Below are 27,893 nucleotides of genomic sequence, written 5' to 3'. Positions count from 1 at the left end.
ATCTTAAAAACTAATGGCTCCAATCGCTCCTAGCGATGATGCGCAAGTGCAAAGTGCTAGCGGATGACTCTAAAGCGCCCTATACGCCCACGCCACGCGTGTGCGCGGTTTGCATCACGCAAGGCACCTCATCGTCTCAAAAGGAATTTACTATTAGTATCTGAAAAAGTCTATATTAAAGATGTAGAACTTTTCTCATTTATCCAATATGGTACTAATAAAACTACACCACGTAGTTATCCTTATATATTCCCCAAGTAAATCAATGAGGAGACATGTTGGATAGGCTTATGCAGTGGGCCGGGCCTCTTCGCAATGAAATAGGTGGCCTTTATAGTTGTTCTTTTAATGGTGTGTCTTTATAAAATCTTAATAGCTAAGAGGCCCGTAAATTTGGTCGGTTCAGCCCTTCCGATATATATTTTAGGGGGGAGGGGGAGTTGATTCTTCTTCCCTGGTAAACTAGTACGAGTTCGACGATGATGAAAATACAACTATGCTCATCAGTTCCGATGAGCCTCCTCCCCGACGATGTCATCACCGATATACTTTTAAATTTACCAGTCAAATCCATCTATCGATTTAGGTCAGTATCCAAATCGTGGCGCTCTTTATTCTCTAACCCTAATTTCATTAAACTTCATCTTAATCATGCTATTGAACAAGACAAATCTAGTCTCATTCTTAAAGAAACAATGGTAGAGAAATTATACCTCATCGATTATGATTCATTGGCATCATCTGGTAATAAACCTCTCAATTTTATCGATTACCCATTCATTGAATCCACCAAAATTAACATTGCCGGTTATTGTAATGGTTTAGTTTCCTACGCTTCAAGTAGTGATAATAGGGTTCACATCTGGAACCCTTCTACTAATGAATATAATACACTACCACAACCACAAATACCAAAATTTCCATTTCCTATGATTTCTGCCTCCTGCGGGTTGGGTTATGATTGCAAACTTGATGATTACAAGTTTACGATTATTTGTAGCTTATCGGACGGAGATAGTAATTTTTTTAGTAAGATCATAGTTCACAGTTGCTCCGAATCGTGGAAGATCATTGAAAACATTCCTTATAAAATGTCAACTCGCGGTGGTGGTCCTAATGGTGTGTTTCTCAATGGAGCTCTTCATTGGATAGTAACTCCGGTTGTTGCCGCAGGGAAATGCTCTTATCTTGTTATACTTTCATTTGATATGGTTCACGAGACAGTTAATGATGTCCCATTACCTAATGAATTGAAAGACATATCCTCATTATCACTTAGTATGGGTGTTCTGAGAGACCATCTTTGCATATTTGATAATAACAAAACTAAGGTTCAAACTCAAGTATGGGTAATGAAGGAGAATGAGCATGGTGGTGGTGGTGGTGGGTGTTGGACTAAACTGTTCGCCATTCAAACAAACAATGACACTCCATTTAGTTATTACCTGAAGCCGATTAAGTGTTTCAATAACGGTCTCATGCTATTACAGCAAGGTAAAACGGATCTAGTTTTATATGACCAGAAAAAGAAAACTTTTACTAAGTTAAGTTACTTGTCTCATGATATCCATGCAATCACTTGTGTTGGGAGCTTAGTTTCACTAAATTCTAAAACATATTTGAAGAAAGAATTTCATAACCCGATGTAGTTCTCAAGTTTAAAACGTGGAAATGCGAAATTTATTTGTTTCATTTGATTGTATTTTAAATGAAGTAATGCACAGAGTTACACCTTGAGTTAGAATTAGTCCTTTAAGGTAATCTCTTGTTATGATGATCGAGGTCACTTCCCTAATAGTTCATGTTTCTTGTTAATCTTTCTTTGCTTAGCTATGCGTAGTCTTTCTCATTTTTATCTGGATGTCTAAGTAATGTTGAACTTTTAAAGAGGATGTTGGGTTAGGGATAGCGTTAGAAAATACATACTCCCTCCGTCCCATTTTGTTTGGGTGTTATTCCTTTTAAGGAAGTCCCAAAATGTTTGTCCACTTACTTTAAATAAGACTCATTTATTATTAGTTTTATTGATGTTTCCCAATCTACCCTTGCTTTTAATACTAATAAAAAGTTTCTATTGGTTCTACACTACTTCCAATGTGGTTTTCATTGTAATATTTTAAGGTAAATATGGGTAATTTAAGAATAAATTTTGTTAGGAAGCAATAAATGAAAATCTTTAATAAGTTGGATCTCCCCAAAAGTCAAACAAAACGGGACGGAGGGATTAGCCTTCTAAACAATGTGATAATAGTGAAACATTATTTTGCCAGAAAAACATGTGTTTGCTTCACGAGCTGCAGAAGATAAACCAACACCTAATAGACACTCCGGAGGATATCAGCTCTGGAGATGTTCATTTGACTGCTGCAATTTTTTGACGAAGGAACTTATGTCATATTGCCGTAATAGTCAGACCAAAACATGAAGTTAGATTTGTTTAACAAATGTTGTTTTGGAAGCGAATAAACTGTGTTGTTTAAGTTCAACCTCATTAAATCAAAATTGACAAACAAAATGATGAATTTTAGATTACTTACATCTTTAACTTTTTGGAATTTTGAGGAACATAATTCGAAAAAGCAAAGTGATTTCATTCATAATAGACTCTAATATCATAAAGGGTTATTTCCCTAATGGCCCCCTACTTTGTGACCAGCTTCCCGCCTGGCCCCCTACTTTACAAGAAATACCCATATGGCCCCCTAAAACCGTTAACTTTAACTTTCCGTCACTCTCTCTCCTCCATCTCTTTTTCTCTCTCTGCCATGTCACGCCACCTCATCTGTCAGGCCACCTCATCTGTTAGGCCACCTCATCACCATCTCCGGCAGAGGTCGCCGACCGGCCAAATTTCCGGCCGGCGACCTTCAAACTAAATTTTTTTTTTTCTCTCTTCCTCTCTCTCTCTCTAAAATTACTCCGGCGAAGGTCTCCCTTCGCCGGAGTAATTTTAGAGAGAGAGAGAGGAAGAGAGAAAAAAAAAAAAAATTTAGTTTGAAGGTCGCCGGCCGGAAATTTGGCCGGTCGGCGACCTCTGCCGGAGATGGTGATGAGGTGGCCTAACAGATGAGGTGGCGTGACATGGGAGAGAGAGAAAAAGAGATGGAGGAGAGAGAGTGACGGAAAGTTAAAGTTAACGGTTTTAGGGGGGCATATGGGTATTTCTTGTAAAGTAGGGGGCCAGGCGGGAAGCTGGTCACAAAGTAGGGGGCCATTAGGGAAATAACCCTATCATAAACCACAATTGTTAAAATATGTTGTAAATATTAAAAGTTTTTTTTTTTGTTGAACAAAATATTAAATATTAAAAGTTTGCCTTGACAAAGTTGTTTTTTCTTTTGTTTGTGCAATCGACCGTATAACAAAACAAGCTCTTCTCTACTTATAGTAGGGTTACCGAACTTATCATGCAACACGGATATATGATCGTCTACAAATTATTATTTTTTGCTTCTTCTTCCTTCAACATTTTGGTTCAATTCCTTACAACTTAATTAAGGTTTCAAAAACAATCTCCGTGTCAACTAATAGACTGTTTCAACGAAAAAAACTAATAGACTGTCCATGTAATCCTTTTGTGGCTTCACTTTCCGAAGTGGTTGACTAGTCGTCAACTCATGTCAGTCGGGCATCCAGAGGCAGGTTAAGAGTGAGGTCGGGCCGCTATTATTTAGCCCCGAGCTCAGTCAAAGGGTTGGGCGTCCAGAGATGGGTTAGGGCAATTTATCATCGAAACTGACTCTATGGTTCTAGTTGATTTGATCACAATTGTTGAATCCGTAGTGTCAAGAAGTGATGTTAGCTAAAACATTTTGGGTCGGCCCAGCCTAATGAAGTCTTTTTACCATTTTTTAATATACTAACAATTACTTGTATAGATAATGAACCATCACTAGTATGAGTGTATGACTCATTAACCTAACCATGTATGCATACAAAAACAATTATAGTATGAAATCCAACATAAGATCTAAACAAGGTGAAGAACTTTCTGTTGTAGTGGTTGGAATTTAGGTAGTTGGTCGGTTGAAATACCAACTGAAACAATTTAAATATTTCCATTGCTTCATAGAAACGGCAAGTAACTTGAGCTACGTGGTGGTCAATCATTGGCTATGTATTTCTTTTACCTACGTCATTCTTGCCTAATTGATCTCGGGCGACCGGATCGGGTACTACTTCGGGCGGGCGTATCGGGTGCTACTTCGAGCGGGCGAATCGGGCGATACTTCGGACGGGAGGGTACCGGTTGCCTATCGGGCGGGCCTGATAGGCCGGACCTCGGGTAAGACACCTTACCCGAGCCCGACTGAAATTTCGGCCCGGCCCCGCCCAAACCGGGTTCTTCTCGGTTGTCGGGCGTCACGGGTCCGGGCGGTTAGGGTCGGGTTTCGGATTTCCGAACCGTTTTCCCGACCCTAGTCGTGGCACCTTTATACGGACATCATGGAGCTACATGCTTCGATCTCAAGGCAACAGATGGAAATATCTCATTGCTCAAGATTTCATAATCAGGTCGCACACAACCTCACTGCTTCGTGTTTGGTCCTTGACTAGATCGCCTTGCTTTCTAATCCCCCTGGTGATAACTTTAGTTACAAATTTAGTCCAGTGTACTCTAGTCCGTCGGATTAGGACTCAAACTTTGTAACTCTTCTTTTTAAAAGAATGGTTCTTGCTAAAAAAAAAATCACATTGGCAGTTTTCTTCAACTTTTTAATAGAAGTGTCATACCATTTCTTAAAAACAAAAAGAAATCAAAACCAAATTATCCTTCAAATAGTGGTGGACCTGTATACCTTACGACCCTTTTAATAAAGAGAAATGCTACCTTTACAAAAACGTACTAACAATTGTTGATATGAGACCGACGACACCTCCAGGTATACTATGTCACTTTTGTCAACATATCCTCTATACATTTTTCAACATAAAATGAGCAAAAAACAAAAAATGTTCTGAGATTAAATAAGGAACAAATATACACATTGTTAAACTTCGATGAGGGAACTCCACTGGTTCTTGTCAAGCCAATTGATATCGACTCCCGTGATGCTAATAATTCGTTTGGTTGAGAAGAAGGTAATTTGCTTATTTGAAAGCCGCCTTACAACAACATGTCTTAATAAACAATCATAAGTAAAACAAAACAAAAAAAAATACATAAATAAAATATATATACCAACTGACCTTTACTTTTCCCTTGGTTTGATAATAGTCGATTTTAGCCTTTGGCTTCGTGGACGACCTCGACGTTTCACTGATACTGGATCATGTATATTTCTTGTTTCATTATTTTCATAACTGACAATGTTGCAAGTGGTGGAGAGGGATTTATGCTTTGGAAGTGTTGACATCAATTGCTCTTTTATAGAAGATATCATGGTAAGTACCGTTTTGCAGCGCACTTCATCGATGGACGCTAAGTCACACATCTTGGAACATGTTTGAGACATCTTTTCAAACCGTTTTTGTTCAGAAGTAACTACACAACCATCACTATTGATCCTCACTCTCGTATAGGTTCTAACAGTTTTTTCCATCTCCTTAAGATGTACTCTTCTAGAATTAACTCTACGTGGTGACGAATTAACACACAGAGAGCATGTCTGCATAGTATTCCTTTGAATTCAAACATCTGACAACTACAATTAACTTGACATCCTTCCTCTACAAATGAAACGTTAAAAGTCATCCTTTTTTTACCATCTCCTATTTGGATACTCTCCACAGAAGTATACTTTAATGCTATTCGTCCTTGCTCGACTGACATAAACTCGCAATATATTTTTCCGGTTAATCTTGAAATTTTGATTTAGTATAGACTTCTTGGATTTGTTTTTCTATTGGAAAATCTGTCGCACAAGGGATTCTTGTGTTGAATGAATTAAACTCATCTTTCCTTTGCTTTTCAATTTTAAACATCAATGCATTGTTATGTTGTTCAAAAAATTGTGCTAAAGTTGATTTTGAACTTAGGTAACCATCAAAAAATGCATTGATACCCTCACTCCTTTGTGTTGAAGCCATGCCTGCCCAAAAATTTGTATTTACTAAATAGGGCACTCAAAGACATCTGATCTCATATATGCTATTCAACCATGTGTTTTGATGTAAGTCAAAATCATTAATCATACGATTCCATAGTTCCTCAAACTCGAGAGAGTTTTGTGTATTGTAAACCCCATTTCGGATTGCATAACTTATTTGATCATATTGTTTGTGATAACTTCGTTTCTCCGGCAATTTCTTCATCAAGTGCCATATACACAACCGATGACTCGAATCGGGGAAGACTATCTTGATTGCAATCTGAATCGCTTGACATTGGTCCATAATTATTCCTTTCGGAGCAGAATTAAACATGCACTCTTTCCATGCTTCAAATAACCATACAAATGTCTATGTGTTTTCATTTGAGATCAAACCACAACCCAACAGAACGGAGTGTCCATGATGATTAATACCAACAAATAGAGCGAAGAGCATATCATACTTGTTTGTTAAGTATGTGGTATCGAATGTAATAACATCACCAAATTTTTTACAAGCTTCTCTACTCCTAGCATCAGCCCGAAACACATTTTTCAGTCTACCTTCATCATCTAAATCTAACCTAAACCAAAAATCTTTGTTCTGTGATTGCCTCTTGTATAAATGATTTTGTAGTGCCATTACATCTCCTTGCCCATGTCTTAGCTGACGCACTTTGTCGATATGATTTCTGCAGTCTTTTTTTAAGAATGACAAATTTTCATGTCCGCCAGCTTGAACTACAAAGTGAATGAAAATTTTTGTTTGTTCTTATCCCCGCCAAATTATTTATTTCAAGTTGCCTTTTGACATTTGAATCAATTTCTCTTTTACATTTGCAGGATCGTAACTTCGTAGGAGTACTTAATCCATGGTTATGTTGAAGATGGAGAGATCGAATTTTCCATTGTCCCTCTTTGTCTAAAGTTGTTGTAACTTTGGCATTGCAACCTAACTGGCTAGTTGGTTGTGTGTGAAAAATATTACTATTAAGGGATTGTGAACCAGCTCTGGAGCACTCATACATCACCCATGTCTTAATACCATCAATATCTTTTTTAGATGATCTTTTTCTCACAGCAAATCCTTTTCGTTGTGCACAACTTTTATAATAACAGTAAAGTTCTTCTACATCATTGAATCTCGTCCCAACCTCAGGGTCTGTGACATTAGTAATATTGTTCTTACCGTCTCCGTTATCTAGTACAACTGTATTACTTCTTATTTCTTCATTTGAAAGTTCCCCTTCCATATCTGGATAATAGAAAAATAATACAATGCGACAATGAGATTCTGGCGTTATGTAACCCAAAAAATTGTTTCTAAAATATGTAATAAGTTAATATGTAGTATAACATCTCTTACAAAAAAAAAAGTGCCAAAAAATCTGGAGTAATTTATCAATCAATTTCTAACCTAATTTATCTAAAATTAGAAATAAGATAAACAATATTTACCTGAAATTGGTATCAAGTGACAACACCCTTGTCTCTTAATCAAGAAGATGGCTCAAAATTAAGATCAATAAAATGAAATTTCCTTATATTTTTCTTCTCACAAAGATGAATAGACAATCACATTACTTGTTTTACTATGGTTTTGTATGGAAAGAAACTATTTTTAGTGGGCATACCAAGAGTTTTTGTACAAAAAAGTTGTTATTATTATTTAATTTTTTTGACTTAAAAGGTTATGTTTGGCAAGAAAGATTCATTTCTTATTTGGGATGATTGAAAGTCAATCACCATTAATTGTATTCTTCTATAATTAATTCCCTTCCTTGTTAATGGTGTCAAAAGTAATTGTAGGTTTGGAAAAAATTCCACTTAGGATGCCAACTAGATCTAGATTACCTTTTCCAGATTTACAGTTGTAAAGGTAGCATTTCTCTTTGATAAATTACTTCATCCCTAATTTCATTTTCCTTCGCCTCATATTCTTCATTCGTGTTGAATCGAATACGAAGATATGGACAAAGAGTCATGGAATACATATAGTAACCCACAACAATAGTTATAGAGCCAAACGTAGCTAGGTTAAAGAGATACTTGAAAATGACATAAACTCCAAAATCTGGAGGTCTCGGGTTCGATTCTCAGAGGAAGTGGTTCCCATGGTTTATTTGTAACGCCCCAAGCCTTAGTAGTTGCTGATATTGTCCCCCGCTTTAACCACCTCACACAGGTACGGGGTTTTGTCCTTGGCGAAGGCACCACAAGCCTACCCAAAAGGCCTCGGTACTTACTAAGCTTGAGCTTACACATATAGCCCAGTCTCTGGACACTCTTGTGAGCAATGTGGGACTATTACAATCCCCCAGCCTCAGCGAAGAGCCGTCCTCGGCTCTGATACCACTTTGTAACGCCCCAAGCCTTAGCAGTTGCCGATATTGTCCCCGCTTTAACCACCTCACACAGGTACGGGATTTTGTCCTTGGCGAAGGCACCACAAGCCTACCCAAAAGGCCTCGGTACTTACTAAGCTTGAGCTTACACATATAGCCCAGTCTCTGGACACTCTTGTAAGCAATGTGGGACTATTACAATCCCCCACCCTTAGCGAAGAGCCGTCCTCGGCTCTGATACCACTTTGTAACACCCCAAGCCTAGATTTCCACGTCGGTCGCCATGAAAACCTAAACTCAAAGCATTTCTCCGCAGAACAGTAAACATAGTTGATATACCCATCAAAAGAGACAAATAATATCAAATGTGAAGCTCATAAGAATCAATAAATCATCTAAAAGAAATCCATTAAACTTTCTTAACTCAAACAATGGTTCTGAATCATCGACACGTAGGTCGGACAATAACGAATGAAACAAATAACTATCTAGAAAGTGAAACTCCAAATAACTACCTAATCTCGAAAGCGAAAACTAAGAAAGAAGCTCTGAGCTGACGAACTGGGATCAAGCTGGTGGCGCTCCCCGATCTCTATCACCTGAAAAATAGTAGGCTGGGTCAGAACCCAGCTAGTAGATTTCTAATTACCTAAGGTCTAAATAGACCAATTCAACACAAAACCAAGTATCGAACAACAGAACAATAATAACAGTCCATTATGTTACACCTTTCGTGCTAACACAATTGAAGTCAACCTGTTACACGGTTGAAGAGATTCATACAATACAACTTCCCTTTTGGAGGGGCATAACCAATTTTGAGGTCCACAAGATAGCGTCACTTACCATTCGTGTTTGCATCGACTTAAACCTCTCAATAGACAAAGGATACCACCCAAAAAGGGAATCCGTGCAACACGAGCACAGTGCAACACGAGCACTTTACATATGAGCAGGAGGCGAGCCAACCTCTAGTTGGTAATTACTTCTCACACTAGAAGTATGTGGTCCACAAGAATGATCTTGTGTTTGCATCGATCATCCTGTCGAGCCAACCACCTATGGATTACAACCGTCAATCCATATTAGAACCCAAGCCCCTGGTCCACTAGGTTGTCCAATATCAAATTGACAAACCCGTGTTTGCAATCGACCCACATGTCGAGCCAACCAGTCTTAGTTCAATGATGAGACATGAAAATGTCCCATCTGAATCTCTTAACTAGGGTTAGTTAGTCCAGTTCGAGCGGTTACTCTGATGATTTGTTTGATTTTCTTTCTCAGGTCTCATTTACGGAGTTCGATGCGGAAACATCGTGATAAAGACATATTTGAGGGGCATTTTGGTCATTTTAATGACAAGGGTATTCTGGTCAATATTAGTGCTCATGTGAAAGTAGAGTCCAAGACGATCCCAATGGCGAAAACGGAAGTCGAACCGGAGTCCGGGAGAGCAAATTAGAGCAAGTCAAAATTTTAGTCAAGTATTATTAAATATCGGGACAATTTCGGGACAGGAAGGATTACGTGGCGTGATTTTAGTTGAGAGTTGTTCCATATTTGCATGGCCGCAGTGCACATTAGTCTATTGATTGAAATTGTGATACTATGTGACGTGCCAGAAATACTCCCGTACACAAGGAGAGATCCAACGCTCAACTTAATCTCTGCACACGTGGCAAAATCTAAAGAAGTCTCGTCCCGCTTTCCAACTCAGGCCGAGAAGCACCCGATCGTTCGCCAGCCAGCAATCACGTCCAGAACCGGTAAAGCTGTACCTTCCTCTTTCTCCCTTATCTCATCTTCTCACTTTATTTTTTAAGAAGGAATTAAAACAGAGAGAAGGAAAGAAGGAAAATGGATAAGAGGCTGAAGAAGGAAAGTGAGATAGAGAGGAATCGAAGTTGCCATCTTAAGGGATTTTGTGGTTTAACCGAGAAGGAAACTTGCATCCTCTCGGCTATAAGAAAACAGGAAAGGGGATACTTTGAAGATCATCTCCACACAGCTGAAAAAAAAGGAGAGTTTTAGAAAGAGAAGAAGACCAACCTCCATTGTTAGAGCCGAGAGCTAGAGAGAGAGAAGGAGAGTTTGAATTTTCTTCTGTCTTTGTTTCTTTTTCGCATTTTAATTCTTCTGATTCCTATCTTAGTGAGAAAGAGAGAGAATTGGATTAAGAGAGTTGAGAGAGAGAGAGAGATATTGTAGAGAGAGAAAGATTGAATAAAAATTATAAATCCCCATTATCATCTTCTTCTTCTTCTTTCTTCATCATACTCGGTTATAACTGTTAGAGAGTGTTCATAACTTCATTAGAGAGAGAAAGAGAGAAGTTTGGAAAGAAAAATAAGAGAAAACAGAGAAGGAAGAGGAAGAACCAGGGAAGGAAAATTATTTTCTCACCTGGAAATCGTTTCCAGGAAGACGAGAAAATTATTTTCCTTAAAGGTCTGTTTGGCAGAAAACAGGAAAAACAGAAGAAAAATCCCTTCCTTAAGGGTCTGTTTGGCTGCGCAGAGGGAAAATCGCGAGAAAAAGGTTGTTTCTTTGCCGATTCCTTATCTTTCCTTTATTTTATTAAATTTTTATCTCTCCCATCATGATTATGATCAGTAGCTAAACACTTAGTTTAGGGTTTTGATGACATTTTTGTATTATGCATGATTATTATGATTATTTCGACAACTTAGGTGCTTAGATTTATTTCAATTTCTTTTTAAGTCTTTCATTATTTATACTTCGTTAGTCTTGATCCATTATATTTAGATTAGGTTCTTTAATATTGGATACTTGATAGTTGATAAATAATAGTTAGAATCCTTAAGAATTGATTATTAGTTTAGTCACCAAAAGGTAATAGATTTAAATCGATGTTTATGCATGATTAAAATAGATTCAAAACCCTAGACTTTTCCTCCATTCATCCGTTCTCCGTTATTACTTATTTACGTTATTTTAAAAACTTTGTTATTTAATCGTTAAAAAATCAAAAATCAAATTTTTAAATCTCTATAGTTTTAAGGTTAGAATTTAGTTTAACTTAGTCTCTGAGGAACGAACCGGTCTTACCGGAAACTATAACTTGACACCCGTGCACTTGCGGGTGTAGACCTATTTAGGTAACTTTTTAGGCCCATCAAGTTTTTGGCGCCGCTGCCGGGGACTTAGTTTGAATTGAATCTAATTTTATTTCTATTTTTGGTAAGTTTTTATTTTTGGACACTTTGACTTGCTTTTCCATTTTTGGTGTGTAGAAACGCTAAGGAGCGAAGGAAAAGGCGCAACAAGGAGAGGAGCTCAAGAATGAAAATTTACATTTTATTTTTAGTAATTTTTTATTTTTGGTGAGAGAGAGACTTTTAGACTTTCTAGTTTTTATTTTTGGTATTAAAGTTTTGACCCTAAATTGGAGGGCTTTATAATTTGTAACCGAAAACCAAAGTCGAAGCCTCGGGTTGGAACACTCAAGGGGAGAGTGGCCCGGGTCGTCTGCAAGGGTCATCGCCCGTCTGGAACGGGAGGTAATTTCTCTAATCACCCACGAAGCCCCTGTCAGTGGGTAATTGTGTGTTTTGTGTGCCTAATTGCTTGATCGAATTGCTTAGTGTAAGCATTATAGTAAGGGCAATAACCCAATTGTAAGATAGGAGACGGATTTCATCACCGTTCTCTTGCCCAAATAGGTAACAACATTCACGATCCCAAACTTCACCTAAAATCTAAAATCTGAATTAGACATCAGCCCTTAAGGTTTCGAGCTCATAGGATCTTTGAAACAATTCAGGGACTTAATTTTTATTTGGGCATTCCTCAAAGGAAAGTGTTAATCAATTCTTTAAAAGGTCACCTCGAGAAGAGGCAACGCTACCGAAGGTTGGACGGCTATCACAACGTTCATCGTTGGTCGTCACCAAGAATTGTTTGACCATATTACTTTGACGGAGTAACCCTCATAACAATTATAGTTCAAGCTTTGTAACGAAGTAGGAGCTGTCTAGAATTTTAGGGTGAATCTGACCAACTTGTCTTTCGTCTAGATTCTGTTTAGGTTGCTTGGTGGAGTCAGACTGATTGTGTTTGCTTTCCTTTAGGGTCTTCGTAGTGATTCCTCGGTTTTCGTTTTTTTTTAAAAAAAAAAAAAAAAAAGAAAAAAAAAAAAAAGAAAAAGTTTTTGTTGAGAATATCCTTGGTCATTGGGCTCTAGTTTATGCCCGATAGATATCGTGATAAGAGAGGTCGTTTCATCAGTAGAGAAACCCATCTAAGTAATCTTCTAGCCAACCTCTCTTTGAGTGACACTATGGGTGAAAATCTAAACCAAGCCAGGGATGGAAATCCACCTATGACACTCAGGGATTACATGAACCCTACTAGAACATCTCAACCATCATGCATACAGTTACCCCACTCCACGGCTCACTTTGAGTTAAAGCCGAGCATTATCCAAATGCTCCCACTCTTTCGTGGAGTTGAGAACGAGAATCCCTACCACCATGTTAGGGATTTTGAAGAAATCTGTGGGACTATAAGATTCCCCAATATGTCTGATGAAATAGTGAAGCTTAGGTTGTTCCCTTTCTCTTTGAGAGAGAAAGCAAAATCTTGGTTGTATGCCTTACAACCTCATTCCATCACCACATGGGAAGAATTAACCAGTTTATTCCTTCTGAAATTCTTTCCCAAACACAAAACCACCGCTTTAAGGCAAAGTCTTAATAATTTTGTGCAACAAGAAGGAGAGTCTCTCTACAATTATCTAGAGAGATTTAAAGAACTGGAACTACAGTGTCCACACCATGGTTATGAAAAGAGTAGACTAGTCCAATTTCTCTATGACGGACTAAACTATCCCACTACATCCATGGTAGAGTCATTCTGTGGTGGCGGATTTACTTATAAATCCGTCGATGACTGCATGGCGTTTCTAGAAGATCTAGCTGAGAAATCCCACCAATGGGAAACTTCTAGAGGACCTCCTACTAGGGCAAATCCTACTCCAAATAAAGGCGGCATCTATAGATTTGATGAGTCCGAACTTAAACTCGCCGCCATGACGAGAAGGATAGAAGCCCTAGAGCTTGGTCAACCTAAAGCAGTTAGGGAGGATCCCACTCAGGCCATGAGTGTTGGAAATGAATCCATCTCTTATCCGTGCTCCGTCTGTGGAGACCCATCTCATACAGGGAATAAGTGTACCCTATTCTTTGTTTCTGACGAAAAAGAGCAAGCTAATGCTCTTTATCTAAACTCTAGGCAAGATAACCGTCAGAAATATGATCCTTACTCAAACACTTATAATCCGGGTTGGAGAAATCACCTCAATTTTGCTTGGTCCAAGGGTCAAAATCAGGGTCAATCTAGTACCCAATATCCTTCTCAAAACAGTGAGTCTTTAGAGGAAATCATGAAGCAACTAGCTAAAGCCCATAAAGAGTCTTTACAACAGACCAACCAGTCTATACAACAGACCAACCAGGCTTTACAACAGACTAACCAGACTGTACAAGAGACCAACCAGGCTGTAACTAGTTTAAGAACCGAGGTAGGTCAACTTAGAGAAGCCCTTAGGCAGAGAGAACAGGGTAGGTTTCCTAGTCAACCAGAACCAAACCCGAGGGGTAAACAGTCGATGGACCAGGCCAATGCAGTAACCACCCTTAGAAGTGGTAGGGTAATTGATAATAAGGTAGGAGTTCCCGAAGATAGTGAACCAAACTCTGAACAACCCACCTTACCAACTAGTATCCCTGGTAAAGAGCCTGAGAAGGCTTCTGAGTCTGAAAACCCACCCATTGTACCTGAGCCATATGTTCCTAGAGCCCCATATCCTCAGCGTTTGGTAGAGCCAAAGAAGAAGTCCCAGTTCGAGGAGATAATGGAAATGTTCAAACAAGTTAGTATTAATATTCCATTACTAGATGCCATTAAACAGGTTCCAGCTTACGCTAAGTTTCTTAAAGACCTATGTACTAGGAAGCGTAAGATGAATGTGCATAAGAAAGTCTTCTTGACTAACCAAGTGAGTTCCATCATCCAACAGAACCTCCCACCTAAGTACAAAGACCCAGGAAGTCCTACACTGCCCTGCACTATAGGGGACCATAAGATCGAACGAGCTTTGTTAGATCTAGGTGCTAGTGTCAACCTACTTCCTTACTCTGTGTACCTGCAATTAGGTTTAGGAGAGATCAAACCCACTTCGGTAGTTCTTCAGTTAGCAGATCGGTCTGTTAGGAGACCACGTGGCATAGTAGAGGATGTTCTGATAAAAGTTAATGAATTCATCTTCCCTGTTGATTTTATAATCTTAGATACTGAACCAGTTCATGATACCCAGAGTCAAATTCCCGTCATTCTAGGGCGACCATTCTTAGCTACATCAAATGCTATCATATATTGTAGGAGTGGACTATTAAGATTGTCTTTCGGGAACATGACTGTAGAGATGAACATCTTCAATGCCGGACTTCACCCAGATGATGTTAATGATTTTAACGAGTTGAATTTGATAGAGTTATTCATCCAAGATTCTTTACCTCAAACTCTATCTAATGATCCTTTAGAAACATTGTTGGCCCATTTTGGTTTAGATTTTGATGAGGAGGGTAGTATCAATGAGGTGAATGCTTTATTAGATTCTACCCCATTACTAGATCCTAATAAGTGGATAGAAGAACCCCTCAGCTTGTCAGAGCCAATTGACTTGCCAACTTTAGAGATGCCTCAACTATCATCCACCAGTGAGTCCAGTGTTCCTTCCATCCCAGAGTCACCTCAATCCACAGAGAAACCACCTCCTTTAGAGTTGAAACCCTTGCCTGACAACATGAAGTATTCGTTTCTAGGACCATCTGAAACCTTACCTGTCATCATTGCTTCCGAGTTAGAGAAAGAACAGGAAAGTAGACTATTAGATGTCCTTAGAGACCACAAAGCGGCATTAGGGTGGTCAATAGCTGATCTAAAGGGTATAAGTCCATCTGTTTGCATGCACCACATCTATCTTGAGGAAGATGCTAAACCATCAAGGGAAATGCAACGTCGACTTAACCCTCACATGAAGGAGGTTGTTAGAGCCGAAGTCCTGAAATTACTAGATGCGGGTATTATATACCCTATTTCAGATAGCACTTGGGTCAGTCCTGTTCAAACTGTACCCAAGAAATCAGGCATTACTGTAATCAAGAACGAATCTAATGAGTTAATACCCACCAGGATGACCACTGGTTGGCGTGTTTGTGTTGATTACAGGAAACTGAACACGGTCACGAGGAAAGACCATTTTCCTCTTCCTTTCATTGATCAGATGCTAGAAAGACTAGCTGGACATAGCTACTATTGTTTCTTAGATGGCTATTCTGGCTATAATCAGATTCCAATAGCCCCTGAGGACCAAGAGAAAACCACTTTCACTTGTCCATTTGGAACTTATGCTTATCGTCGGATGCCTTTTGGGTTGTGTAATGCACCCGCTACATTTCAACGATGTATGATGAGCATATTTTCAGATATGGTAGAGAGGTTTCTCGAGGTCTTTATGGATGATTTTTCAGTCTTTGGCTCATCATTCGATCAGTGTCTGCATCACCTCACACTCGTGTTGGTTCGATGCAAAGAGAAGAACCTTGTTCTCAATTGGGAGAAATGTCACTTTATGGTTCGCTCAGGAATAGTCTTAGGGCATGTCATTTCTGAAAAGGGCATTGAAGTAGATAAGGCAAAAGTAGAGTTGATAAAAAGCCTTCCAGTCCCTAAAACGGTCAAAGATATTCGATCGTTTTTAGGACATGCTGGATTTTATCGACGGTTTATTAAAGATTTCAGCAAGATATCTAGACCTCTTTGTAATCTTTTGGCAAAAGAGAACAAATTTGTCTTCGATAAGCCTTGTTTAGAAGCCTTTGAAAAACTCAAACTTATGCTTACTTCCGCCCCTATTGTCCAACCTCCCAACTGGAGTATTCCATTTGAGATCATGTGCGATGCATCTGATTATGCAATTGGAGTCGTGTTAGGTCAACGTGAGAATAAACTTCTTCACGTTATATACTATGCCAGTAAGACGTTGAACGATGCACAGCTAAACTACTCTACCACTGAAAAAGAGTTGTTAGCTGTAGTGTATGCCCTAGAAAAGTTCAGATCATATCTTGTGGGTTCTAAGGTTATAATATTCTCTGATCATGCTGCATTAAAATATCTCCTTTCTAAAAAGGATGCAAAACCTAGACTGATTAGATGGATATTGCTGCTACAAGAGTTTGATATAGAGATTCGGGACAAAAAGGGTTCCGAAAATTTAGTAGCAGACCATTTGTCTAGACTTGTAGTCGAGTCTGTAGAAGACAAGTTACCCATGAGAGAGAGCTTTCCTGATGAGCAACTTTTTAGTGTCTCTCAATTACCTTGGTTTGCTGATATAGTGAACTATCTTGCTACTGGTCAAATGCCCAAACACTGGACCAAGCAAGATCGTGATAAATTTCTATCCGAGGTAAAACGGTTCTTCTGGGACGATCCATACTTGTTCAAGTATTGTCCCGATCAGATCATTAGGAGGTGTGTTCCTGATAGTGAACAGTCCAAAATCATTTCCTTTTGTCATGATCATGCATGTGGAGGGCATTTTAGTGGTAAGAAGACGGCCGCAAAAATTCTACAATGTGGTTTTTACTGGCCGTCTATCTTTAAGGATACCCATGCATATTGTCTGGCGTGTGAACGATGCCAGAAGTTGGGAAGCATTTCACGTAGGAACATGATGCCCCTTAATCCTATATTGGTAGTTGAGATTTTCGATGTATGGGGCATCGATTTCATGGGTCCCTTCCCAAATTCATTTGGAAATCTGTACATCCTAGTTGCAGTTGACTATGTGTCAAAGTGGATAGAGGCGGTTGCTTCCAAAACGAATGATCACAAAGTTGTGATCAATTTCTTAAAGGAAAACATATTTTCACGTTTTGGTACACGCGGGCAATCATTAGTGACGGGGGAACACACTTTTGTAATAGGCAGTTTGAGCTTCTAATGAAAAAATATGGTATTACCCATAAAGTGTCTACCCCATATCATCCACAGACTAGTGGCCAAGTCGAGGTGTCTAATAGGGAGATCAAACGCATTCTCGAGAAAACGGTTAACACTAATAGGAAGGATTGGTCTCTACGACTAACCGATGCACTATGGGCCTACCGTACAGCGTTTAAGACCCCTATTGGAATGTCTCCATATAGACTAGTGTATGGCAGAGCATGCCACCTACCCGTTGAGTTGGAGCATAGAGCATATTGGGCTATCAAGCAATTAAATTTTTCACTTGACAAAGCGGGTAGAGAGAGAAAGTTACAACTCAGTGAGTTAGAGGAGTTAAGAAACGATGCATATGAGAGTGCTAGGTTGTATAAGCATAAGATGAAAATGTTACATGATAGGAATATTTTAAGAAAAACGTTTTCACCGGGTCAGAAAGTTCTCTTATATAACACTCGTTTGCATTTATTTCCTGGTAAACTCCGTTCTAGATGGACAGGACCTTTCACGGTCAAGCTCGTTTATCCTTATGGTGCAGTCGATATCGAGGACAAAGATGGTAGTGTGTTCAAAGTGAATGGACAACGGCTAAAACCATTTTTAGAGATGTTGAACGATACAGAGGATGTTTCTATCGAAGATCCTGTCTATCCAGACTGATCCGCTATGATCAGTTTCGTCTGGCTGAAGACGTTAAACTTAGCGCTTTCTGGGAGGCAACCCATGCATAGGACTTCCGAATCTGGTAACATCTTTCCTTACATCCTATTATTTTTGCATAGTCTTCTGAACATTGAGGACAATGTTCGGTTTAAGTTTGGGGATAGGGGATTGAATTTTTAGTCCTTATTTCAAAAATTCGAAAGGGTTCAAAATTTTTAATTTTTGGATTGAAAATGTGAGTCTAGTTGTTTTTGCTTGTTAATAGTTATAGAGTCTAGTTCGTCAGACTATCCGTTTGCTAAAGGTTTTTCCATGAATTTCGAGTCTTGAAGTTGTCTGTGCACGAGCCATGTGAGTGTTAGATAGGTGAAGAGTGGATTTTTCTGAGAGAACTTGATTAATCATTAGTGGAGACTTAACCTATGTGAGATTCTGAGCCTTTCTTGTTGCTTTGAGTGATCTCTTCTGAGCTAATTCCGAGTAGAATGAAGAGCTACTCAACCTCGCAATATTCATTAGAGCTCAGTTGATCTCTTGAGTTCAAACTTTACAACCACTAGGGATGTCATCAAGAAGTAAACCCTTCTCTTGTAGTCTGAGAAACTTGAAAGCAATGTCAACTAGAGGAAAATAGATCCAATCCATTTGTTAGAACCCTGAGAATAAAACATGAAGCAAAGTGGAGAAAATTATACCCAAGGAAATTGTTGAGAAAGTAAGATGTGTATTTTGAGTTGTATTACCAGAGGTAACAAAAAAAAAAAAAAAAAAAAAAAAAAAAAAAAAAAAAAGAAAAAAAAAAGAGAGAGAAAAGAAAAAGAAAAAATGTGTTTATGTGGCTTTGTTTAAGTGTTTATCCCTTGAAGTAGTTTTTGAAGATTTGAAGACGTCGAGTTCTCAAGAGTTCCAGTGACATCATCATTATAGTCTATTAACCTCTAGGAAGCATTGTTAGATAGTTGATCAGGTGAGAAGAGTTGGTTAGCTTCCCCATTCCGTATTAGTGGTTGTTTCCTTTCTATGAGATCAGTCGTTTACCAAAAATTCAGTCCGTCTTTTGTAATGTGTTGAGTTTTTCCTTCATACTCATACTCGCACATTGAGCGAACCATTTCTGAGTGACTTAAATTTTTGAGTGTATGACCGTGAGGCAGTAGTCGAGGCGAAATGTATTGAGAAGGTAATCGAGGTCTTGTCTGTTCGGAACCGAAATGATACTCATATTGGCTGGTCATGTGCACTTTAGGTCTTGATTACTAGTGAAGGGATTTTTAGCATTTGTATGGTTTGGTCAACTTTGATTCCATTTCTATTAACTTTCGAAAACTTACCGGATAAACATTTTTAGTCCATACCATATTTAGACCCTTCTGCATTTTTGAAATTTATGAATTTTGTGGGTATATTCACTGCAAACCCTCACGAGACAAAACTCGTCCTTTAGGGTAACCTAGAGGTTTAACGGCTTGTTGCACGAGCTAAGTGCAATCGTGATTCCCTACGAAAGTGGTGAACTGGGCTTAGTTTTATTTTTCTGTTTTGCTCGAGGACTAGCAAAATCTAAGTTTGGGGATGTTTGATGAGACATGAAAATGTCCCATCTGAATCTCTTAACTAGGGTTAGTTAGTCCAGTTCGAGCGGTTACTCTGATGATTTGTTTGATTTTCTTTCTCAGGTCTCATTTACGGAGTTCGATGCGGAAACATCGTGATAAAGACATATTTGAGGGGCATTTTGGTCATTTTAATGACAAGGGTATTCTGGTCAATATTAGTGCTCATGTGAAAGTAGAGTCCAAGACGATCCCAATGGCGAAAACGGAAGTCGAACCGGAGTCCGGGAGAGCAAATTAGAGCAAGTCAAAATTTTAGTCAAGTATTATTAAATATCGGGACAATTTCGGGACAGGAAGGATTACGTGGCGTGATTTTAGTTGAGAGTTGTTCCATATTTGCATGGCCGCAGTGCACATTAGTCTATTGATTGAAATTGTGATACTATGTGACGTGCCAGAAATACTCCCGTACACAAGGAGAGATCCAACGCTCAACTTAATCTCTGCACACGTGGCAAAATCTAAAGAAGTCTCGTCCCGCTTTCCAACTCAGGCCGAGAAGCACCCGATCGTTCGCCAGCCAGCAATCACGTCCAGAACCGGTAAAGCTGTACCTTCCTCTTTCTCCCTTATCTCATCTTCTCACTTTATTTTTTAAGAAGGAATTAAAACAGAGAGAAGGAAAGAAGGAAAATGGATAAGAGGCTGAAGAAGGAAAGTGAGATAGAGAGGAATCGAAGTTGCCATCTTAAGGGATTTTGTGGTTTAACCGAGAAGGAAACTTGCATCCTCTCGGCTATAAGAAAACAGGAAAGGGGATACTTTGAAGATCATCTCCACACAGCTGAAAAAAAAGGAGAGTTTTAGAAAGAGAAGAAGACCAACCTCTATTGTTAGAGCCGAGAGCTAGAGAGAGAGAAGGAGAGTTTGAATTTTCTTCTGTCTTTGTTTCTTTTTCGCATTTTAATTCTTCTGATTCCTATCTTAGTGAGAAAGAGAGAGAATTGGATTAAGAGAGTTGAGAGAGAGAGAGAGATATTGTAGAGAGAGAAAGATTGAATAAAAATTATAAATCCCCATTATCATCTTCTTCTTCTTCTTTCTTCATCATACTCGGTTATAACTGTTAGAGAGTGTTCATAACTTCATTAGAGAGAGAAAGAGAGAAGTTTGGAAAGAAAAATAAGAGAAAACAGAGAAGGAAGAGGAAGAACCAGGGAAGGAAAATTATTTTCTCACCTGGAAATCGTTTCCAGGAAGACGAGAAAATTATTTTCCTTAAAGGTCTGTTTGGCAGAAAACAGGAAAAACAGAAGAAAAATCCCTTCCTTAAGGGTCTGTTTGGCTGCGCAGAGGGAAAATCGCGAGAAAAAGGTTGTTTCTTTGCCGATTCCTTATCTTTCCTTTATTTTATTAAATTTTTATCTCTCCCATCATGATTATGATCAGTAGCTAAACACTTAGTTTAGGGTTTTGATGACATTTTTGTATTATGCATGATTATTATGATTATTTCGACAACTTAGGTGCTTAGATTTATTTCAATTTCTTTTTAAGTCTTTCATTATTTATACTTCGTTAGTCTTGATCCATTATATTTAGATTAGGTTCTTTAATATTGGATACTTGATAGTTGATAAATAATAGTTAGAATCCTTAAGAATTGATTATTAGTTTAGTCACCAAAAGGTAATAGATTTAAATCGATGTTTATGCATGATTAAAATAGATTCAAAACCCTAGACTTTTCCTCCATTCATCCGTTCTCCGTTATTACTTATTTACGTTATTTTAAAAACTTTGTTATTTAATCGTTAAAAAATCAAAAATCAAATTTTTAAATCTCTATAGTTTTAAGGTTAGAATTTAGTTTAACTTAGTCTCTGAGGAACGAACCGGTCTTACCGGAAACTATAACTTGACACCCGTGCACTTGCGGGTGTAGACCTATTTAGGTAACTTTTTAGGCCCATCATTCAATCCATTAACGAAACTCAAGATCATGGTCCACCAAGTTATCCAATATCGTAATGGTAACTAGTGTTTGCAATCGACCCACATGTCGAGCCAACCATTGTTGGTTCCGACTAGCCTATGCTTTCTAGGTTAACAACCTAAAGCAATATATCACACACAACTATTGATAGCACTTATGCTCCAATATCATACACATCATCTCATACAATCAATTATCAACATAAATAACATAAACACAAACAATTCTTAATATCTAGGCTGCTGTCCGGGTGTATATATATACCATATTTATATAACCTAAATAACCTAGGTTGCTGTCCGGGTATATGTATACTCCATTAATATAACTATAATGATCTAGGGTTACTATGTTGTTGTTGTAATTAGTTTCTAATCATAATATATATCTATGGTATCACTAATTAGTACTAATTTGATGATAACCTAACAAAAATTCATGGTTTAAAGTTGTTATTGTTCTAACCATCAATCTAGGTTTAAAATTAAAGAGGGCTATATAAACCCTAGGGAAAAAGAAACCTACTTGATAATGGAGCACAAAGAAGAAGAAACCAAATCCCTAGCAAAACCCCTTTGTTGTTTCCCTCTTAGTCTTCACTTTCTCTCACTACACCTTCAATTTCCCACTAAACAAAACCCTCACTTTAGAGCTTCTCACAATCTCACGGGTTGACAAAGAAGGAAATAGGGAAAAGGATAGGTTGTTGTTTGGGTTATTTTATTAGGTGCTATGCTATAGGGAATCCCGTTTTTGCTTTAGGGAAAGTGACCCTAAATAAACCTGGCAGCACATGGGCATGTGAGTGATGTCCTGTTATAGGCACTCCTAAATTTTTTTTTCTTTTCTATTCAAGGCTGTTACATTATTGAACTTGGGTTATTAAGGTATAAATAATGTTGTTGGGCTATAGGAATGGGCAAATCTACTTGAGGGGCTATCCCTGACTACAGCCAGGGATAGGGTTCGTAAAAATCTCTTAGGGTATAGGGCATCAACTAAGGCATCCAGGGATGGAATTTATAAAAATCTCTTAGAGTATAGGCATCAACTAAGGAATAACTTGGTGGTAAGGACCCCACACGAGGTCCATGCTTCAAGTCCCCCTCATAGCACTTTAGTTTGTCAATTTTCTTCTTCTCAATACTTAGAGTGCACTCATTGATTCACTTAGACTATATATATGTGCTCATAATTTCAGCTTCTTCATAAGGACATGCGTCTTTCTAATTTATTTAACATTTTGAGGTTTTTTCCTTAAATTTTGAATTAATTCTATTTTTTTTAGGTTTCATCTTCGAATATAATTACTCATACATATTTACAGTCGTAAGATTTACTAAGATCTATCAAGACTAATAAGAAGTTGTAGTAAATTCCGTAGATAGATGTGTAGAGATCAATCTTTCAATTTTCTTTTTTATCGTAGAGATTGACTTTATTTGTTCTCGCTACATTAATCCTTTTACGTTATAACTAAACTCTAGGCCTCTTATAAAATACAGTTGCACTACATTTACCATGGAATCATAAGGATGACAAAATTAGATCCGCTATAATCTCTGCAATATTTTAAATCAGTGTTAAGAAATCCATTATTCTTAGGGTTAATAATATTTTCAGCTTTCTAAAATTATCGACTGGCCTTTGAAGAAAAACATTAGGGTACATGTTCGTTGATTAACTTAGCTAACTGATTGTAAATACATTAAAAATTGTGTTTTCCAAACAATAGTTGTATCGAACAAATTTTTCTTTTCTACTGTTTGTTTTATAGAAATTTCAGGCTAGCCAGTTGTGATTTTAAATCCTGGCTCCGCCCTTGGCTATGGGCCCGTTCTTTGTAAGAGTTTAAATTGGGCAATTTCGTGCTTATCACATCTTTGATATATCAATGTCAATGTAATGACTATAGTAGTCAATTTCAAAAAATAAAGGGTTAATTTCCGTTTTGGCCCCCGATTTGTGACCAAGTCGCCGTTTTGACCCCAATAAGTGTCTGGTAGTTCGTTTTGACCCCAGGATCCACTTTTCGGGCAGTGCTGACATCATCAAGGCATAAGCAATTCTTTCCTATACCCGAAATACCTCTTTAACCAAATCAAAATCAAATCCAAGTTGTCAAATCAACTAACCCTTCTTTTTAACTATATAATTTTGGCTATATAAAGTTAAAATGAAGAAAGGGATCAAAAGAGAGAAGTAAATGAATCGGAATCTGATGATTTATAACTTTCCAGCCTATCAAAATCAAACAATGAATAGATGATTTGAATACAAAAGAAGTAGATCTACCTGTCTATTTCAGTTTTCTCTCTCTAAAAAACAATATAAGTGTAGAAGAAGATCTATCTAGGTTTTGTCTAGCTGGAAAAAGATTAATAGAAAGGATTAGGAGGAGTGAGGGGATTTCTAATTTTATGAAGAGGTACTGTTGTTTGGGGGAAAAGAAGAATTGAGTGATACTGATGCCGTAGTTTTTCTGCCATTGACTGGAACCAAATCTGTGGTTTTCGATTGTTGGATCTGCTGATAAGTCTGGTCTTCGTCTCTTACGAGCACTTTGAGAAATATATCATCTTAGACCGTCGATGTAGTCTTCCAAATCTCTTCGCCCAAATCTCCTTCCATCTGAATCTGTATCCTTACATCTTGTGACAAAGTAGTATATCAACCAAACAATCATAAAGTAAACTTCCACAATTGATTGAAACATGGAAGCTAATCTGTTTCCACATATTTGAACTAAGACTGTAATAGTCCCACATTGCTTACAAGAGTGTCCAGAGACTGGGCTATATGTGTAAGCTCAAGCTTAGTAAGTACCGAGGCCTTTTGGGTAGGCTTGTGGTGCCTTCGCCAAGGACAAAACCCCGTACCTGTGTGAGGTGGTTAAAGCGGGGACAATATCGGCAACTGCTAAGGCTTGGAGCGTTACAAAGTGGTATCAGAGTCAAGGACGGCTCTTCGCTGAGGGTGGGGGATTGTAATAGTCCCACATTGCTCGCAAGAGTGTCCAGAGACTGGGCTATATGTGTAAGCTCAAGCTTAGTAAGTACCAAGGCCTTTTGGGTAGGCTTGTGGTGCCTTCGCCAAGGACAAAACCCCGTACCTATGTGAGGTGGTTAAAGCGGGGACAATATCGGCAACTGCTAAGGCTTGGGGCGTTACAAAGTGGTATCAGAGCCGAGGACGGCTCTTCGCTAAGGGTGGGGGATTGTAATAGTCCCACATTGCTTACAAGAGTGTCCAGAGACTGGGCTATATGTGTAAGCTCAAGCTTAGTAAGTACCGAGGCCTTTTGGGTAGGCTTGTGGTGCCTTCGCCAAGGACAAAACTCCGTACCTGTGTGAGGTGGTTAAAGCGGGGACAATATCGGCAACTGCTAAGGCTTGGGGCGTTACAAAGACCCACCTCATAAACCATCCACAAAGAAGTGTTAACTCATAGCAGCATAAATAATGGAGTGAAAATCGACATAATGCCTCGTGTTCAATTTAGCAGTTCCTCGGTTTCTTGGGTTTTTCTCATTTCTTGGTTAGATTCAAGGAATTATTGCCCAATTTGTAGGTTTGAGTTAGATTCAAGGAATTCTTGCCCAATCTGTAAATTGAAGAGAGAGAGAGGAAAGAGAGAGGAGAGAGAATATACAAATAAAAGTTAGAGTAAAAAAAAAATTAAAAAGAAGGGTTAGTTGATTTGACAACTTGGATTTGATTTTGATTTGGTCAGAGGGGTATTTCGGGTATAAGAAAGAATTGCTTATGCCTTGATGATGCCAGCACTGCCCAAAAAGGGAATCTTGGGGCCAAAACGAACTGCCGGACACTTATTGGGGCCAAGACGGCGAGTTGGTCACAAATCGGGGGCCAAAACGGAATTAACCCAAAAATAAATAAATAAAAAATAACTAGGAGGGCTGGTTAATAGACTTAAGCAGTGGGTCGTGGCCTCTTTGCAAGAAATAGGTGGCCTGTTCTTTTAAATACGGTGCCTTTATAAAATCTTAATAGAGAAATAGCTAGGAGGCCCTTAAATTTAAGAAGTTTAGCCCCTCCCACATATATTTTAGGGGTTGATTCTTCTTCCCAAGCGAATGGCGATCTGGTAAACGAGTACGAGTTCGACGATGATGAAAAGACAACGATGTTCAGTTCCGATGAGCCTCCTCCCTGACGAAGTTGTCATCACCGAAATACTTTCAAATTTACCAGTCAAATCCATCTATCGATTTAGGTCAGTATCCAAAACGTGGTGCTCTCTATTGTCTAGCCCTAATTTCATTAAACTTCACCTCAATCATGCTATTAAACATGACAAATCTATTCTCATTCTGAGTGACCTAATGTTAGAAAGATCATACCTTATAGATTGTGATTCATTGGCATCTAAGAAACCTCTCAATTTTATCGATTACCCATTCATCTCTTTTAGTGAATCCACCAAAATCTCTATTGTGGGTTATTGTAATGGTTTAGTTTCCTACGTTTCAAGGAGTGATAGTAGGTTTCACATCTGGAACCCATCTACTGATGAATATAAAACACTACCACTACCACAAGTACCAAAATTACCATTTCCTATTATCGCTGCGTCGTGCGGGTTGGGTTATGATTGCAAACTTGATGATTACAAGTTTCTGATTATTTGTAGCTTTTCAGACGGAGATAGTAATTTTTTTAGTAAGATCATGGTCCACACTTTACGCTCTGAATCGTGGAATATCATTGAAAACATTCCTTGTAAACTCTCAACTCGCGGTGGTGGTTTTTGTGGTGTGTTTCTCAATGGAGCTCTTCATTGGATAGTAACTCCGGTTGTTGCCGCAGGGAAATGCTCCTATCTTGTTATACTTTCATTTGATATGGTTCACGAGACTGTTAATGATGTCCCATTACCTAATGAATTGAAAGACAAATCTTCATCCTCACTTAGTATGGGTGTTATGAGAGACCATCTTTGCATATTTCATAATAACAAAACTAAGTTTCAAACTCAAGTATGGGTAATGAAGGAGAATGAGCATGGTGGTGGTGGTGGTGGTGGTGGGTGTTGGACTAAACTGTTCGCCATTCAAACAAACAATGACACTCCATTTAGTTATTACCTGAAGCCGATTAAGTGTTTCAATAACGGTCTCATGCTATTACAGCAAGGTAAAACGGATCTAGTTTTATATGACCAGAAAAAGAAAACTCTTACTAAGCTAAGTTACTTGTCTCATGATATCCATGCAATCACTTGTGTTGGGAGCTTAGTTTCACTAAATTCTAAAACATATTTGAAGAAAGAATTTCATAACCCGATGTAGTTCTAAGTTTAAAACGTGGAAATGCGAAATTTATGTGTTTCATTTGATTGTATTTTAAATGTAGTAATGCACAAAGTTACACCTTGAGTCAGAATTATTCCTTTAAGGTAATCTCTTGTTATGATGAGGTCACTTCCTGTTCATGTTTCTTGTTAATCTTTCTTTGCTTGGCTATGCCTAGTCTTTCTCATTTTCATCTAGATGTCGGAGTAATGTTGAACTTTTATAAAGGATGTTGGGTTAGGGATGGTGTTGGAAAAAAACAGAACCATTTACGCGTAATTGTTAGCCTTCTAAACAATATGATAATTACGAAACATTACTTCGCCGGAAAAACATGTGTTTGCTTTACAAACTGAGGAAGATAAACCAGCACCTAATAGACACTCCAGAGGATATCAGCGATGGGGATGTTCATTTGACTGCTGCCATTTTTTGACGAAGGAACTTATGTTATACTAGCGTAATAGTCAAACCAAACATGAAGTTAGATTTGTTTAACAAATGTTGTTTTGGAAGCGAATAAACTATGTTGTTTAACTTCAACCTCATTATATCAAAATTGACAAACAAAATGAAAAATTTTAGATTACATACATCTTTAACCTTTTTGGAACCGTTCGTTCCCTATGGGCACGGGCTTACCCTAGTAATCGTAATAATAATAAAGTCCACTCCTTTTAGGTCTATGAGGTCGTAGGATCGAGTCTCGGTGGAAGCGGTTTGCCATCAAAATTTATCCCATATAATTTAGGCAATACATATAATAAATAATATAATAAAATTGTCGGCTTTGAGCCTCTTTCAGGTTGTCGGGCTCTAAGCTCTTTCATTATAGGTTAACTTAGGCGGTTATCGTGCTCATCACATCTTTATAATGTATCAATGTCGTGTAACGACTAACGTAGACCGTAGTCGATTTCTCGAAAGAGAAAAAGAATTCTGGAATTTTGAGGA

The 27,893-nt window shown here is 38.3% G+C and overlaps 2 protein-coding genes and 1 long non-coding RNA gene across 3 annotated transcripts; 2 read left to right on the top strand and 1 right to left on the bottom strand.

Annotated features, from left to right (window-relative positions):
* The first annotated feature begins 460 nt into the window (after positions 1-460).
* On the top strand, positions 461-27,027 carry LOC147564795 (F-box/kelch-repeat protein At3g06240-like). The gene is made up of 2 exons (XM_086650038.1): positions 461-518; positions 25,791-27,027. The coding sequence occupies exons 1-2, from the start codon at positions 480-482 to the stop codon at positions 26,934-26,936; spliced, it is 1,185 nt and encodes a 394-aa protein (XP_086506164.1). The 5' UTR covers positions 461-479; the 3' UTR covers positions 26,937-27,027.
* Positions 8,726-22,297, bottom strand: LOC147564796 (uncharacterized). The gene is made up of 2 exons (XR_015228127.1): positions 22,151-22,297; positions 8,726-8,976 (listed from the first exon to the last, which is right to left on the bottom strand). It is a non-coding gene; the product is annotated as an uncharacterized LOC147564796 (long non-coding RNA).
* LOC147564797 (uncharacterized) lies at positions 13,732-22,107 on the top strand. Its single transcript, XM_086651343.1, has 5 exons — positions 13,732-15,070; positions 15,119-15,835; positions 16,118-16,636; positions 17,902-18,055; positions 22,102-22,107. The coding sequence occupies exons 1-5, from the start codon at positions 13,782-13,784 to the stop codon at positions 22,105-22,107; spliced, it is 2,685 nt and encodes an 894-aa protein (XP_086507469.1). The 5' UTR covers positions 13,732-13,781.
* Positions 27,028-27,893: the final 866 nt, after the last annotated feature.

The sequence above is a fragment of the Eschscholzia californica genome, unplaced genomic scaffold (assembly GCF_041429995.1).
Source record: "Eschscholzia californica isolate CP2 unplaced genomic scaffold, dmEscCali1.0.p SCAF_1, whole genome shotgun sequence".
Lineage (NCBI taxonomy): Eukaryota > Viridiplantae > Streptophyta > Magnoliopsida > Ranunculales > Papaveraceae > Eschscholzia > Eschscholzia californica.
The sequence above is the reverse complement of the archived record's forward strand: the minus strand, read 5'-3'. Positions and strand labels throughout refer to the sequence as shown.